The sequence below is a fragment of the Naegleria fowleri genome, assembly GCF_008403515.1.
Source record: "Naegleria fowleri strain ATCC 30894 chromosome Unknown tig44, whole genome shotgun sequence".
NCBI lineage: Eukaryota > Heterolobosea > Eutetramitea > Acrasida > Naegleriidae > Naegleria > Naegleria fowleri.
Genome location: NW_025407976.1, coordinates 607,023 through 621,062, shown reverse-complemented (window position 1 = coordinate 621,062; position 14,040 = coordinate 607,023). Strand labels below are relative to the sequence as shown.

At 37.6% G+C, this 14,040-nt stretch overlaps 7 protein-coding genes across 7 annotated transcripts; 4 read left to right on the top strand and 3 right to left on the bottom strand.

The window, feature by feature from the left end:
* Window positions 1-1,198: 1,198 nt before the first annotated feature.
* On the top strand, window positions 1,199-2,464 carry FDP41_005609 (uncharacterized protein; the record flags this gene model as incomplete). Its single annotated transcript, XM_044709152.1, has 1 exon — window positions 1,199-2,464. One exon carries the CDS (start codon window positions 1,199-1,201, stop codon window positions 2,462-2,464), a length of 1,266 nt encoding a protein of 421 aa, XP_044560328.1.
* A 70-nt stretch (window positions 2,465-2,534) lies between these two features.
* On the bottom strand, window positions 2,535-3,962 carry FDP41_005608 (uncharacterized protein; the record flags this gene model as incomplete). Its single annotated transcript, XM_044709151.1, has 1 exon — window positions 2,535-3,962. One exon carries the CDS (start codon window positions 3,960-3,962, stop codon window positions 2,535-2,537), a length of 1,428 nt encoding a protein of 475 aa, XP_044560327.1.
* A 483-nt stretch (window positions 3,963-4,445) lies between these two features.
* Window positions 4,446-5,573, top strand: FDP41_005607 (uncharacterized protein; the record flags this gene model as incomplete). The annotated part of the gene is made up of 1 exon (XM_044709150.1): window positions 4,446-5,573. One exon carries the CDS (start codon window positions 4,446-4,448, stop codon window positions 5,571-5,573), a length of 1,128 nt encoding a protein of 375 aa, XP_044560326.1.
* A 165-nt stretch (window positions 5,574-5,738) lies between these two features.
* FDP41_005606 (uncharacterized protein) lies at window positions 5,739-8,585 on the bottom strand (the record flags this gene model as incomplete). The annotated part of the gene is made up of 1 exon (XM_044709149.1): window positions 5,739-8,585. One exon carries the CDS (start codon window positions 8,583-8,585, stop codon window positions 5,739-5,741), a length of 2,847 nt encoding a protein of 948 aa, XP_044560325.1.
* Window positions 8,586-8,881: 296 nt separating this feature from the next.
* FDP41_005605 (uncharacterized protein) lies at window positions 8,882-9,526 on the bottom strand (the record flags this gene model as incomplete). Its single annotated transcript, XM_044709148.1, has 1 exon — window positions 8,882-9,526. One exon carries the CDS (start codon window positions 9,524-9,526, stop codon window positions 8,882-8,884), a length of 645 nt encoding a protein of 214 aa, XP_044560324.1.
* A 605-nt stretch (window positions 9,527-10,131) lies between these two features.
* FDP41_005604 (uncharacterized protein) lies at window positions 10,132-12,803 on the top strand (the record flags this gene model as incomplete). The annotated part of the gene is made up of 2 exons (XM_044709147.1): window positions 10,132-12,171; window positions 12,291-12,803. 2 exons carry the CDS (start codon window positions 10,132-10,134, stop codon window positions 12,801-12,803), a joined length of 2,553 nt encoding a protein of 850 aa, XP_044560323.1.
* Window positions 12,804-12,819: 16 nt separating this feature from the next.
* On the top strand, window positions 12,820-13,530 carry FDP41_005603 (uncharacterized protein; the record flags this gene model as incomplete). Its single annotated transcript, XM_044709146.1, has 1 exon — window positions 12,820-13,530. The coding sequence occupies one exon, from the start codon at window positions 12,820-12,822 to the stop codon at window positions 13,528-13,530; it is 711 nt and encodes a 236-aa protein (XP_044560322.1).
* Between the last annotated feature and the right edge of the window lie 510 nt (window positions 13,531-14,040).

The following is a 14,040-nucleotide window of genomic DNA, read 5'->3' as shown; positions in this document are numbered from 1 at the left end:
ACGTTTAATAGATTTATTTAAAGAAGAAAGAAGCAACGAAGAAGAACAAGACAGAACCATATTTGGGAATCCTCCTATTTAATTACAAGCCAAACACACCTAGGTGTTTGTTTCTGTTCTCACAAAACAGACATTTAAATCAAACAGCCAAGGTGCTCACTCGAACCACATTCCTATCGACAAGTGACACTTTAAAAATCTCCATATTTAATGTAAATGACAACGCCAAAAGGATGTCAAGCCTTACTCGACGCAATCTCGAGCCTTTTACCAATTTTATGCTGCTTAAATACCACAATCATGGTTCGATAAATCACCTTAACTTGTGAATGCTTTGGACTGTCAAAACAACATCCATAAACTTCTCCAAATGCACTGATGTGTGGTTTGTGATTGCAAGCCAATCCAAGAGCATTCTGGAGGATTTAATGTACACACTTGGAGTATTTTCTCAAAAGGAATGGAGTGCGTGTGAGATACACTTAGGGGGTTGTGCTGTCTAAGAGTCTTGTTATTCTCGTTTGTGATTCTCTCAGAGAACAATAGTTTTCGTAGATATTGAGTCGATCAAAGAAGGGATGACCTCTTAAAACCGAGAATGAATTTTTAGAACTTGAAAAAAAAATGTCTCGACAAGGATTCTTGTTCCATCACAGTAATAACACAATGATGATGATGATCGGAAAGGCAAGCAAAAAACACTATTGTTCATCAACATGGCATGCAATGATTTTTCATCCACGTTTGAATGCTTTAAATAATAATTTTTTGAATCATCATCAAGCCTTATCTTCATCATCATTCACAATATTCAGAAATTTCCATTACTCGACTCGGAGCTTGAATCAATCTTCATCTCAAGGAGGAGAATCAGAAGAACAACAGATTGTTCTCAATGAGCAAGAAAAACCAATCTATGAATTATTTATGATTGTTCAAAAATCAATTCCGATTGCATATCGAATTTATGATAATGTCAATGCTTTTACTACTCTTCTTGCCCAAATTGATACATTGATGATCATGTTGAAAGACTTGTCCAAAAAACAAGAAACTTTTCTTGGAGATCCTATTGCTGAAATTATTGAAGCAGCAAAGGAGTTGAACATTTCGATTTTGTGCCGACGAGCAAGCGCTGCTATGGTGTTGTGGAGAAGAGCACAAAGTCCAAAAGAAAAAAGAACAATATTCTACAATTATGGAACAAGATTATGCCAAAGCTCTTGAGTCTGGATCTGAGAGTGACGAAGTGAATTTTGCATATGCAACCTATTTGAGAATTGTCAAATCAGATTTGAGAATGGCTTTACATCATATTTCAAAATCTATTGATTTAAACAATGCAGTTCCAGTTAAATTTCTAAAACGAGCTGAATTGAACTTGGAATTGTTTGATGAAATGAAAGATAGTGAAGCCGCCATGAATATTGAAGAAGAAAGTCCTGCTTCTGAAGAGTCAAATTCAGCTGAAACATCAAATGAAAGAACCAATAATGATACATCACAAGTTGGCAACACACTCTCTGTGAAAATTAATTCAGAGTGGAATGACGACGCTCTCCAAGTTCTCAACAATTGTCTCATGGACTGCGAGAGGTATATCGAAGACTCGATCCAATATGCCAAGAAGAATAATATTACCGATTTCACTCTTGACTATTACGTTTATTATGTGAGAGGAAGAGTCTTTTCAGAGACATTCATGTCTGAAATGGCCAATTCGTCCAGTAGCTCAGTGTTTCTGAGCAATGCTGAACGGGATTTCACCTTATTTGTAGAGCATTTCGAAAAACCAGAAAATGAGTCCATGATCTCAAAAGATATTCTTGCTGAGGGCTATGTCAGACGTGCAGTGTGCCGAATGCATTCAAAGAATTTGAATGGCTCGACTTCTGATATTGAAAGAGCGAGCGCACTTTTGGATTCACATCCACATTTACGTGATTCACATCCTGACTTGCACAATTACATTGAAGAGTTGAAATTACAGATCCAAACGCTTCAACAATTCCAATCCCTCTATGATCGAGCTACAGAACTGGGAGCGAAAGCAGCCCAAGGTCAATCCACTGGTGACTCTGACAAAGCACTCGAGTATTTGAATGAAGCAATTACAATTAGCGAGCATTCCCCAATTCCAACTTTGTACACTCAACGGTCCATGGTTTATTACGACAAGTTTTTGAAGAGATGTAAAGAAGGTATTCCACACAGTGATCCAACTTCGACACAATATATTGAACGAGTGGCACATGACTGCAAAAAAGCCATCGAAATTGATCCATCTCCTCGGACAACTGAAGCCAGAGTTGTGTTGGCAGAGTATTACAAAAATGTGACAGGAGAGAAAGATAAGGCAGCAGAACAGTATGAAATTGTGTTAAAGAACTATCTCCTAGAAAATGATCAAGAAATGATAAAAACTATTGAGCAAGCATTGGACGATCTTAAGAAGATTAAATAACTCATTCAGTAGTTCATTAATTATTTCGCATGAAAGTAATTAGAAATGTTCATTAATAAGAATACTCTCTCTAGTTGGTTTTGTTGTTCATTAAATGCGAGTACATGTGCATCAAATGTGCTTGAATGGCACACCCTATTGCTATACTATCTTCAACTGCCGAATCATGCACTTTGGCTTGAGAAAATAATGTTTGAATACTATCTCTTAATTTGGGAATCTGACAAGAGCCTCCAACAAGAACAACGTCGGTAATGGATGCAAACGAGTAATCTTGTTCTGCCAATGAGTCCGCTGTTTGTCTTGCATGTTCAATGATACTTGCAAAAATTGACATGACTGAGCTTTCAAATCGTGCACGAGTGATTTTGAATTGGAAATCTAAACCATCATATAGTGAATCAATTTCAATCATGGCTTGTTGATTATTCGATAGCACTATCTTGGCATTTTCACATGATCTTCTTAGTTTGTTTTGGACTTTTCTATTTTTTCCAACTTCTTGTTGGAACATTGACTCAGACATATTCTTGTAATAGAGTCGCTTAAATTCCTGGAGACACATTTGAATCATAACTTGGTCAATGGATTCTCCACCCAATGGTCGTTTCGACTCACTCTTAATCATTTCAAATAGGCCATTTTCTGCCACTTTTACGATTGAAATATTTGTCTCCAAAGCACCAACGTCAATCACACAAACTTTCCTTGCTCCTTCATTTGGCTTGGGTAAATCAAATCCGTAACCAATTAAGGCTGCAATAGGTTCTTTGAGAATTGTTAAAACTTTCATGTCCAACAGGTCACATGCTTTCCGAATGACTGCTTCACAATGTGAGGAGTTCGAAGGGCAGCTGATCACTGCCTTTTTCACTTTCTTTCCCAAATAATGTTCTGCAATATTTTTCATCTTTCCCAATAACAAGCTGACCATATAATCCTGAGAATATTCCTCTCCATTGAACGCAATTCGTTCTGGAGATTCCGTATTTTCCTTCTTCATTCTTTCTTCATCCTCCAGCATGAATTCTTTCAAATCGGAAACAACTTGGTCTGGAGCGAGTGATGCTCCAGGAAGAGGAGGAAATCCTACAATGATTTCCTCTCTTGTTTTTTCATTATCTGTTCCTTCTCCTTCGATGATTGTGTTCACCTTTATCACGGAAGGTGTATGATGAGCACCATCTTCATTCTGTATAATAACCACATGGCTGTTCATATTTTGAACTGGTTGAATCACCGTAGCAGCATAACAAGGCTTATTCGGAGATGAGGAAGTTAAAGCCGATGATGAATTTAAATTTGGAAATGATGAAAGCAAATGTTGTACGTTAAAATAGGCAACGGTGCAGTTATGATTACCGAAATCAATTCCAATAGCTCCATCGAAAACCGCAGTAGTAGATTCGGAGGAAGAAGATGCTGTTGAGGATGAAGAGGCTTGCTCTGTGGATGATGATGTAGCTTTCGAGGAGGCTTTCGATTTCTTTTTGGTCATTTTTTTTGTGAAAATTCAACTTTTTCTTGAAAGCGGGTCTGACATCTGTGAAGAAACTTTGTTTATCAAGGTTGCAGCTTATAAGCTTGGAGTGCTCTTATCCTAAGAGGTCCTTGATTTCTGAATCAGAAAAATCCTTAAAATGTGAATCTAGTGTTGTTAGATGCAGAACCGATGTTTCCGGTCTCTTACATCGATTCCCTTTTGAAATCTTTGTATTACTGCAAATTTGAAAGCTCTCATGCCCATCAATACCTGTCCTTCAAATTCAAGTGCTCACTTCCTTGATCATCTCCAAATATCGTGTCAAACGACAACTGGTACCGGGTTGCCATTGTAAACACCAAGAATGATTGATGGGGTGTCATTTTTTCGTCAAGTTGACAGGCATCAATTCACAATAAAACGCAACCCGATCATCAAGACATTTTCACAACAAAACAAAAAACTCAACAACAACTTCTCTCCAACAAGAACAACAAAATGTGTGACGACGTTCAAGCACTCGTAGTTGATAACGGATCTGGTATGTGTAAGGCTGGTTTCGCTGGTGATGATGCACCAAGAGCTGTCTTCCCTTCCATCATTGGTAGACCAAAGCAAAAGTCCATCATGGTTGGTATGGGTAACAAGGATGCCTATGTTGGTGATGAAGCTCAATCCAAGAGAGGTATTTTGACTTTGAAGTATCCAATTGAACACGGTATTGTCACCAATTGGGATGATATGGAAAAGATCTGGCATCACACCTTCTACAATGAATTGAGAGTTGCTCCAGAGGAACATCCAGTCTTGTTGACTGAAGCTCCATTGAATCCAAAGGCTAACAGAGAAAAGATGACTCAAATCATGTTTGAAACCTTCTCTGTTCCAGCCATGTATGTTGCCATTCAAGCTGTCTTGTCTTTGTATGCTTCTGGTCGTACCACTGGTATTGTTTTGGACTCTGGTGATGGTGTCTCTCACACTGTTCCAATTTATGAAGGTTATGCTTTGCCTCATGCCATTTTGAGATTGGATTTGGCTGGTAGAGATTTGACTGATTACTTGATGAAGATTCTCATGGAACGTGGTTACTCATTCAATACCACTGCTGAGAGAGAAATTGTCAGAGATATCAAGGAAAAGCTCTGTTATATTGCTTTGGACTTTGAACAAGAAATGAAGATTGCTGCTGAATCATCCTCCGTTGAAAAGTCTTATGAATTGCCAGACGGTAACGTGATTACTGTTGGAAATGAAAGATTCAGATGTCCAGAAGTTTTGTTCCAACCAAACTTCATTGGTATGGAAGCTGCTGGTGTCCATGAAACTACTTTCAACTCGATTGGAAAGTGTGATATTGATATCAGAAAGGATTTGTATGGTAACGTTGTCTTGTCTGGTGGTACTACCATGTTTGAAGGTATTGCTGAGAGAATGACCAAGGAATTGACCAACATGGCTCCTGCTTCCATGAAGATTAAGGTTGTGGCTCCACCAGAAAGAAAATACTCGGTCTGGATTGGAGGTTCCATCTTGGCTTCATTGTCCACCTTCCAACAAATGTGGATCACCAAGGAAGAATATGAGGATGCCGGTCCAGGTATTGTCCACAGAAAGTGCTTCTAAATTGACCTTGGATGCACATTATCAAATTCCAATAAATCCAATAATTGTAATACTTCAAAAAAGAGCGTTCTTTTGTTGTGTGATGGAACAAATCGGTTCTTGATTGTCGCGTTTTACACATGATCTTTATACTTATGGCATGACATTGCTTGCAAACTACCGGCTTTATTGCATCATCAAAACTGCCAATAACAACACACTAAATAGACCAGCCAAAAAGCTTGAACCAATCATCATCATTCCCTCTGATCTTTTTGGTTGAGGTTTTTGGCTCTGAATGGGCATCACTGAAGTGTTCCTTAATGGACTCGTGGATGGTTGTGGACGTGGAGGAGGTGGAATACGAGATCCAGATGGTTGTGGCTGAGGCGAGTTTGATCTTGAAGGTTGTGGAGGTTTTGATTTCGAAGGTTGTGGCTGAGGAGGATTTGGAGTTCCACATTGTCTCTCCAATTGTTTGTAACTCTCACTATTTCTTATATAATCCAATTGATCGCGAGTCATGGCCATGAATTGTGGACACGTGAATAATCGTGCCAGGTTGTTAAATTTGAGAAGCATATCAAGTTGTTGATAGGTCATTCCTTTCACTGCTTGGACATTAATCGATGGCACATCAGAGGAAAGACCTTTTGGATATTCAAAAGCTAATGGAGTAATGTACTGAATTTGTTCATCTGAAATTCCACTCACCGTGTCTTCCAAAAAGAATGAAAAGGACGTGACTTGAAGTTTTGAAAAGACATCTTTTGGTAAAAGGTACACACGATTGTCAAGTCCAAGAAATGTCTGATCGTTGGTGATGAATGTGATCGAGTTAGAGTTCAAGACCTTTTTTAAAGAGTCATCGGTGGTAAGACTTAATTGTAACCATGTCAGAGAAGAGAGTTGATGGGTGGTATCATTCAACGTTCGATATTTCTGAATGTAAGATTGTTCAATCTTTTCCTTAAATTGCAACACCACACTTCTGCTGACAGTTGACAGTTGTTTCTGAGTAGCCACTGAAACAAAATTCTTCTCTCCATACGCATTGACAAAGGCGATCAACTGATCCAATTCAAAACCTGAGAATGTTTCAAAAGTAAAATAAGGAATTGCTTCTGGTTTAAATCCAGTCACAGTGGTGGATGGAATATTCGAAAAACATTCTGCACTTATAGATGCAACAATATTGAGTGGCATCAATTCAAACAAACATCCATATTGAAATCCACGACAAGCATAATTGCTTAATCCTTCCATTTGAGATGAAGTGAAACCAGAGCATGTGGAATTATTGAGTTGTGCCATTTGATTCTGTGTCAATCCATGGACTTGATTGGATGGAATCATTGCTAAGTGAGATGCTGAAATTCCTTTCATGCTCTCTGGAAGAAGCATTGAAAGACAAGTCGATGTGAATCCAGAATAACTTGAATCTACAATTCTTGAAAGACAATCTGCTTTGAAACCTTGACAGGCATAGTTGGGATACGAATTGTCGAGAGAGGAAATTTGAGAGCTTGAAATTCCAGAGCATGATTTGGAATTCAAGTTTGCAATCTGTTTTGAGGTGAAACCACTGAATGCTTTTGGAGTCATTTGTTTCAACTGAGAAGAAGAAATTCCATTCACTTGTGTGACATCCCAAATAAAAACACAACTACTGGTAAAACCATCATATGAATTGTCTGGAATATTGGAAAGACATTCTGCTTTGAAACCTTGACAGGCATTGTTGGGATAAGAATTGTCAAGGTTTGACAGTTGACTGCTTGACATGCCAGCACATGAGGTTGGATTCAATTGTGAAATGTGATTGGAATAGAATCCTGAATAAGAAGCATCTGGAAGTTGTGTCAATTGAGAGGTCAACAATCCACTCACTTGAGAGGCATCAAAATTTGAGACACACTCTCTGGTGAATCCACTGAATGCGCGAGCTGGTATTTTCGAAAAACAATTCGCTTGAAAACCTTTACATGCATTTTGAGGATAACTATTATCCATTTTGGAAGCTTGATCAGATCGGAGTCCAGAACATGTCTTTGGAGACAACTTGGCAATTTGATTTGAGGAAAAACCAGAAAAAGAAGAGGCAGGAATTTTAGAGAGTTGTTCAGGTTGTGAAATTCCAGAACTTAATTCTTTAACGTTCAACTGAGTCACACAAGATCGAGACATTCCCGCATAAGCATTGGGTTGTATGGCTGATAAACATGCTGCTTGTAATTTGTTGCATGCATACACAGGATAATCGTTGTTTAAGGCACTGATTTGACTTTGACTAAAATTTGAACAAATGTCCAAGTTGGTCAACTCGGAAATTTGATTCGAAACCCATCCTGCAAAGGAAGCTGCAGGAAAATTTGCAATACTTGTTCCAGCAATTTGATTCACCATGTCAACACCTAATTTACCAACACATGATGATTTCAAACCTGATAAACTTGCCACAGGAATGGTATTAAAACATTGAGAAGTGAAACCAGAACAAGCATAATTTGGATAATCATTATTGATGGCTGAGACTTGAGATGAGGTAAATCCAGCACATGCCTCTTCATTTAGAGCGTTAATGGCACTCTTTGAGAGGTAACTAATCACACTTGTACTCAATTGTGAAAACTTTGAAGCAGAATTGATGCCACCCAACTCTTGACTCGGTACTTTTCCAAAACATGATGGTTTAAATCCAGAGTAAGCCGATGAATTCATATTGGAAAAGCATGTCGCCTTGAATCCATTACAAGCATAATCATTAATACTTGAAACTTGAGAACTCTTGAATCCACTACAAGCCAATGGAGGAATAGATGAAAGGTCTGACGAAGTCATGGACGTGAAAGCATTGTCTGGAAGTTGTTGTAATTGCTCGGCAGTCAGTGAGGACCAATTCACATCAGCAGCCATGACTGAATGACATGAGAGTGTTGCAAAAAGCAACACAAGCATGCCAATGAGTGAACCAACCAAAACTTGATTCATTGGGTTGCTTTTGGAACTCTTTTGATATAATACGTTTTGCATTTTTTTCACACACACGGTAAGCTTAGGTATATAGACTTCAATAAATTTTTCGCGATATGTATGTCAAAATCTTCCAAATGCGGCTTTGAAGTCTATTTTGAAGTCCTACCTTACCCGTTATAACAAATAATATACCGTTGCTGCATTTCTGTTTTTTGAATCTTCGTGGTTAATCGTTCGAAAAAAGTATTGCGCTGCTAAGGTGGGCTAAAATTAAATGTGCCATCAAATCACTAGTTTGATTTCTCATGCCTTGCCATAAAGTATGAAAACAGAATAAATTTGTCTCTTTGCAACTAATAACTTGCATAATGTGCTGCATAACCATTATAGTTCTCAATTACATGTAACATAAATTCTTTGTTCACTCTTAAGCTGTAGGACACATATCCCAACGTACAAACATTAATTGATACGCATTCTAAAATGAAATCCTTATTAGACTTCAGATCTGGTGAGACATATTGAAATGAAGAAGCATTCTGGCATACTGCCTCAATGACAACTTGTTTATCTTTCTTGAGATCCATAGTGGCGTACTTGAGAGCGATATCATTTCTTTTCACTACATTTAACATAAAATCTCTATCGCTCTTTAAATGATCTGACAAGTACATTAATATTTGTTCATTTTGTTTTACAGCAGAAAGTAAGAATTCCAAGTCATTTCTCAACTTATTGGATAAATAAGCTATTGTATGATGACATTGTTTGATGACTTCATATACAATTTGTTTGTTCTGTTTACAATTTTCGAGTGCAAATCCATTTCGTTGTACTGCTTGCAAAATAAACTCATGATCCTTCTTGAGATCTGGAGATACATGTTGTAGGTTAGTGGCATGTTGTGAAATAGCGTCCAATATGAATTCCTTGTCGTGCTTCAAGTTTTGAGGTAATAAATTGGTACTACCATCTCCGGATGAGTCTTTTTTTACCATTGTGGACTGTAAACAATCGGTATGGCTTTTCTCCGCTCTTAATTCTTTCGAATGATGAAGAGATGCACCCAAAGTATTGTTTTTGAAATTGTCAGGTGATACTGGAATTGTCAGAAATAGCTTAGTAAAAATGTTTGATCATTATTAAATTCAATCGGAACAAAGATATCATATTTTAGTTCTCTATTTTCCAAATATTTTTTCTTTCCAAGTTGTTGTAATGCAAATTAATGTTTAAATAGACCTTCCAAATTCCTAGCACTTTCAAATTTTGGTAGAGGAATATTTCCGAATAATCATGAACTGAAAAATCAATCAGAATAATCCGAATGTTCCTCATGTGTCTCTTGTTCATTCATATTTGACGATAAAACCTCACTGGATGTAAATGATTTTCTTTGTGCATCGGCTTTTGTTGATCTGTTCTTCTTCCGAATCTCCATCTGAAAAAGCCTTTATTCGTTCTTTTTTGTTCATTTTTTTCTATTTTGATTAAATTATTCTTTCCCATACACAAATACTACCGTGCTTTCTATTGTTTCATTCTCCAATTTCATTGCTGGAGTCAACACTCAATCAATTTTAAATTTTGAAAATAGAAAAAAATGAGAAAACTTGTGGGCACTCGACACTTGCGGTCGGAAGGTACAAAACGTCTCGTCTTCTCATCGTCGTTATCATCTGGAAAATCTCTTAAAAAGCATCAAAATGGACTCGGAGTTGAGGATGCAAAATCTTCTTCGTTGTTATTTAATAATGGCTCTGGTCGTCGTGGAGGTATCCGATTGATGATGGAAGCTTGCGAGAGTTTTCAAGAAAGAAATTTTCATCATCCAATGAATCCTCATCGCAAGGAATTGCAATCGGTGGTGTATCAAGAAAAATCTCTTAAAGAAGGAGATGTCATTGATGGGTGGGTTTTGGAAACAATTCAAGAATTGAAGGAATTTGATTTGGTGGCATATCGTTTAAAACATACACAAACAGGAGCTGAATATTTACATTTAGACGCTCCTTTTGATATGAATAATTGTTTTGCCATTACATTTGAAACACCTCCAAACGATGACACTGGAATACCACACATTTTAGAGCATACAACATTATGTGGAAGCGAGAAATATCCTGTCCGAGACTTGTTCTTTAACATGATGAAGAGAAGCTTAAATACCTACATGAATGCATACACAGCTAGTGATCATACGACATATCCATTTAGTACTCAAAACGAAAAAGATTTTTATAATTTAATGTCTGTTTATTTGGATTCTACACTAAAACCTAGAATTTTGAACACAGATTTCAAACAAGAAGGTCACAGATTAGAATTTGAAAATCCTCTCGATCCAAATTCTCCATTGAAAATTAAAGGAGTTGTCTATAACGAAATGAAAGGAGCTATGAGTGACAGTAATCAGTTTTTCGGCACGCAGTTACACAAAGCCATTCTTCCTGGTACAATTTATGCCTTCAACAGCGGTGGAGAGCCGCAAGCTATTCCCAATCTAACTTATGAAGAATTGAAAAATTTCCACAAGCAAAACTACCATCCAAGTAGAGCGAAAATATTTACCTATGGTTGTTTCTCCTTCCTAAAGCACATTAAATTCATGAATGAGAATGCCTTTTCAAAATTCTCAGCACTTCCGCCAAGAAAGGTCCCAAAGCAAGTGAAAAGATTTACTGAACCAAAGAGAGTTGAGGTTTTAGGACCTCCTGATTCTATGGTCATTGATGAACAGAAACAAACCAAATTTGCCATTGCCTATGTGATGAATGACAAGAGTGATGCATTCGAAACATTTTCTCTTTCATTTCTTTCAGCATTGTTAATGGACGAACCAAGAGGTGTATTCTATAAGAATATTATTGCTTCAGGATTGGCTCCTGATTTTGCTCCTTACTGTGGATTTGACTCGAGTGTTGGTGATCCAATATTCACGATTGGAGCTCAAGGTATTGCTAAGGATCAAGTTGAGGCCGTAGAGAAGGCCATCGACGATACATTCCATGAAGTAATTGAGAATGGAATTGATCAAGGACTGATTGATACTGTTCTTCATAGCTTGGAGTTGTCCATCAAGAAAAAGTCTCCAAACTTTGGTGTCAATATTTGTTTTCCAGTGTTCTCAAATTGGATTCACAATGATGATCCAATTAGCACATTCAAAATTAACTATTACTTGGACAGACTGAGAAAGGAATTGGAAAATCCAAACTTCTTCAAAGATAAGATTAAGAAATACTTCCTCAATAATACTCATAAGGTCATTTTTGTGATGAATCCAGATCCCAATTACTTTGATAAGCAAGAAGCCATGGAAGCAGCAAAGCTCGACTCAATTGTGATGGCGCTTTCTGACTCTGACAAGACACGAATCGTTGAGGAATATAAGGAAATGGAGGAAACCAAAGTTGAGCAGGCAAAGAATGTTGAGATTTTACCAACATTAACTGTAGATGATCTTTCGAGAAAAATTATTGATGTACAAATGGTTCAACTCGTGAAGGAAAAAGCCGAGCCTGAATTTCATATGAATGTTGTGAAAGGTACCAATGGAATTATTCACGTGACATCCATAGTTCCATTCTCTCTTGGCGAAGTTCCAGAACATTTACAAAAATTCGTTCCAATATTTGGAGATGTAAGTAGGATTGAATTGAGAAATATGTTTCATTGACACAGAACATCGTAACCTTTGCCTTTGATATTCTATTGATTTAATAATGGATTTTTTATTTTCCGAATCTATTCACAATGTAGCTTCTTGTAAGAGTGGGAACAAGCAAGTGGAATTACCTCCAACTCGCTCATCAAATTGAACTCTATACCGGTGGAGTTGATGCCTCTCCTGTTCTCGTTCCAAGTCTCGAAAAAATCGATGAATTTTCGTTTGCTCTCAAATTTTCCTCTTATTGTTTGGAACGAAATGCAGAGAAAATGGTCGACTTGATGAGAGAAATTTACACAGATGTGAACTTCCTTGGAGATTTGAATTTCTTACAAAATTGCATTGATCAAGCTGCATCTGATGCTGCAAGTGGAATCTTACACAGTGGACATCACTATGCCAAAACTCATGCTGCTGCTAACATTTCATTCTATGATTCATTGATTAATGCCACGAGTGGAATTGATGCCATGAGGTTCTTGAAACAGCTCTCCACGGAAGCCAATACTGAACTCATTGCCACCTCACTTCAAGAACTTGTGCCTTATTTATTGAGAAAGAGAAAAGATGAAAATTCTCATTACCTGCGAAGAGCACCAACGTGATCGAATGATGAGAATAATGGAAAGACATTTCTATGAAGCGATTGAAAATGAAACTGTGACGAGTGAGGCCAAGATGAAAGCTCAACTCGAATTTAAACCCAAATTTATCAACACTTATCTTTCCATTCCATCCTCGGTGAGTTTTGTGGGTAGAGCACTAGTGACTACACCATTTGCTACCAAGGACTCTGCCCTTCTTCGAGTGGTCTCTTCCATTCTACACTCCAATTATTTGCATCAGGAAGTGAGAGAACGCGGAGGCGCCTACGGCTCCAATGCCTCTCAAAGTATGAATGGCGTTTTTACCTTTTCGTCATATAGGGATCCAAATCCAAATAGAACCATTGGTATTTGCTCCAATGTTGCCGAGTGGATTCAGATGAAAGACTCTGTCACTCCAAAAACAATTCAAGAAGCCAAGTTGCAAGTGTTCCAACATTTGGACTCACCTGTGACACCTCATGCTCACGCCCAGAGTAAAGTTGTATTTGGAATTGATGACGAGTTGAGACAATTCAGAAGAAATGTTATTTTAGATGCAACACGCAATGAAATTATTGACACGTGTGTGAAATATTTGAGTAATTCAAATGTTGCGACTACCATCATTGGAGGTAATTTTGAAAAGGATATTTCAAACGAGACTCAAAGAAAATGGGTAGTTGTGAGGGAGGAAATGGATAATTCATTCAACGACATGCAAAGTAATAATACCATGACTCAGTAGTAGTGTTTGAAGAGTCGATCGTCAAGAGAAGGAAATAAAAGTTATTGAGCCAATTAATTCAATCTTGTGACATGTCCAAGCTCCATAATTATATAGAAATCCAGCAACAATATTGCAAATTTAAGTTTATTTACTTTCAAAGAGATCTTGAACAGCCTTCCTTAACTAGGAGGACAATTGCAGTAAGTTTGATCGTGGAAAGTTACTCAAGTTGGAAATGTATCTTCCTCTTCAACTTGACAAACAAGGTTTCACTTGCCCAAACTATGAACACAAGTAAAATTCAGCAAGATAGATCGTCTGAAGGCACATGTGCCGTTTCGTTAATGGCTGAAATTACACTTATTCGCCTAACCCTCAATACCTACACTCCTCATTGTATGAGAGGCAGACCAGTTAAGCAGACAGGACAAGTTGAACACAGACGACGGGGATTCAATCTCATCCAGAGTCTTAGAACATTGCAAACTTTGTTGCACATCCAGTTTTTGAGAATGGAAGTGGCTGCTA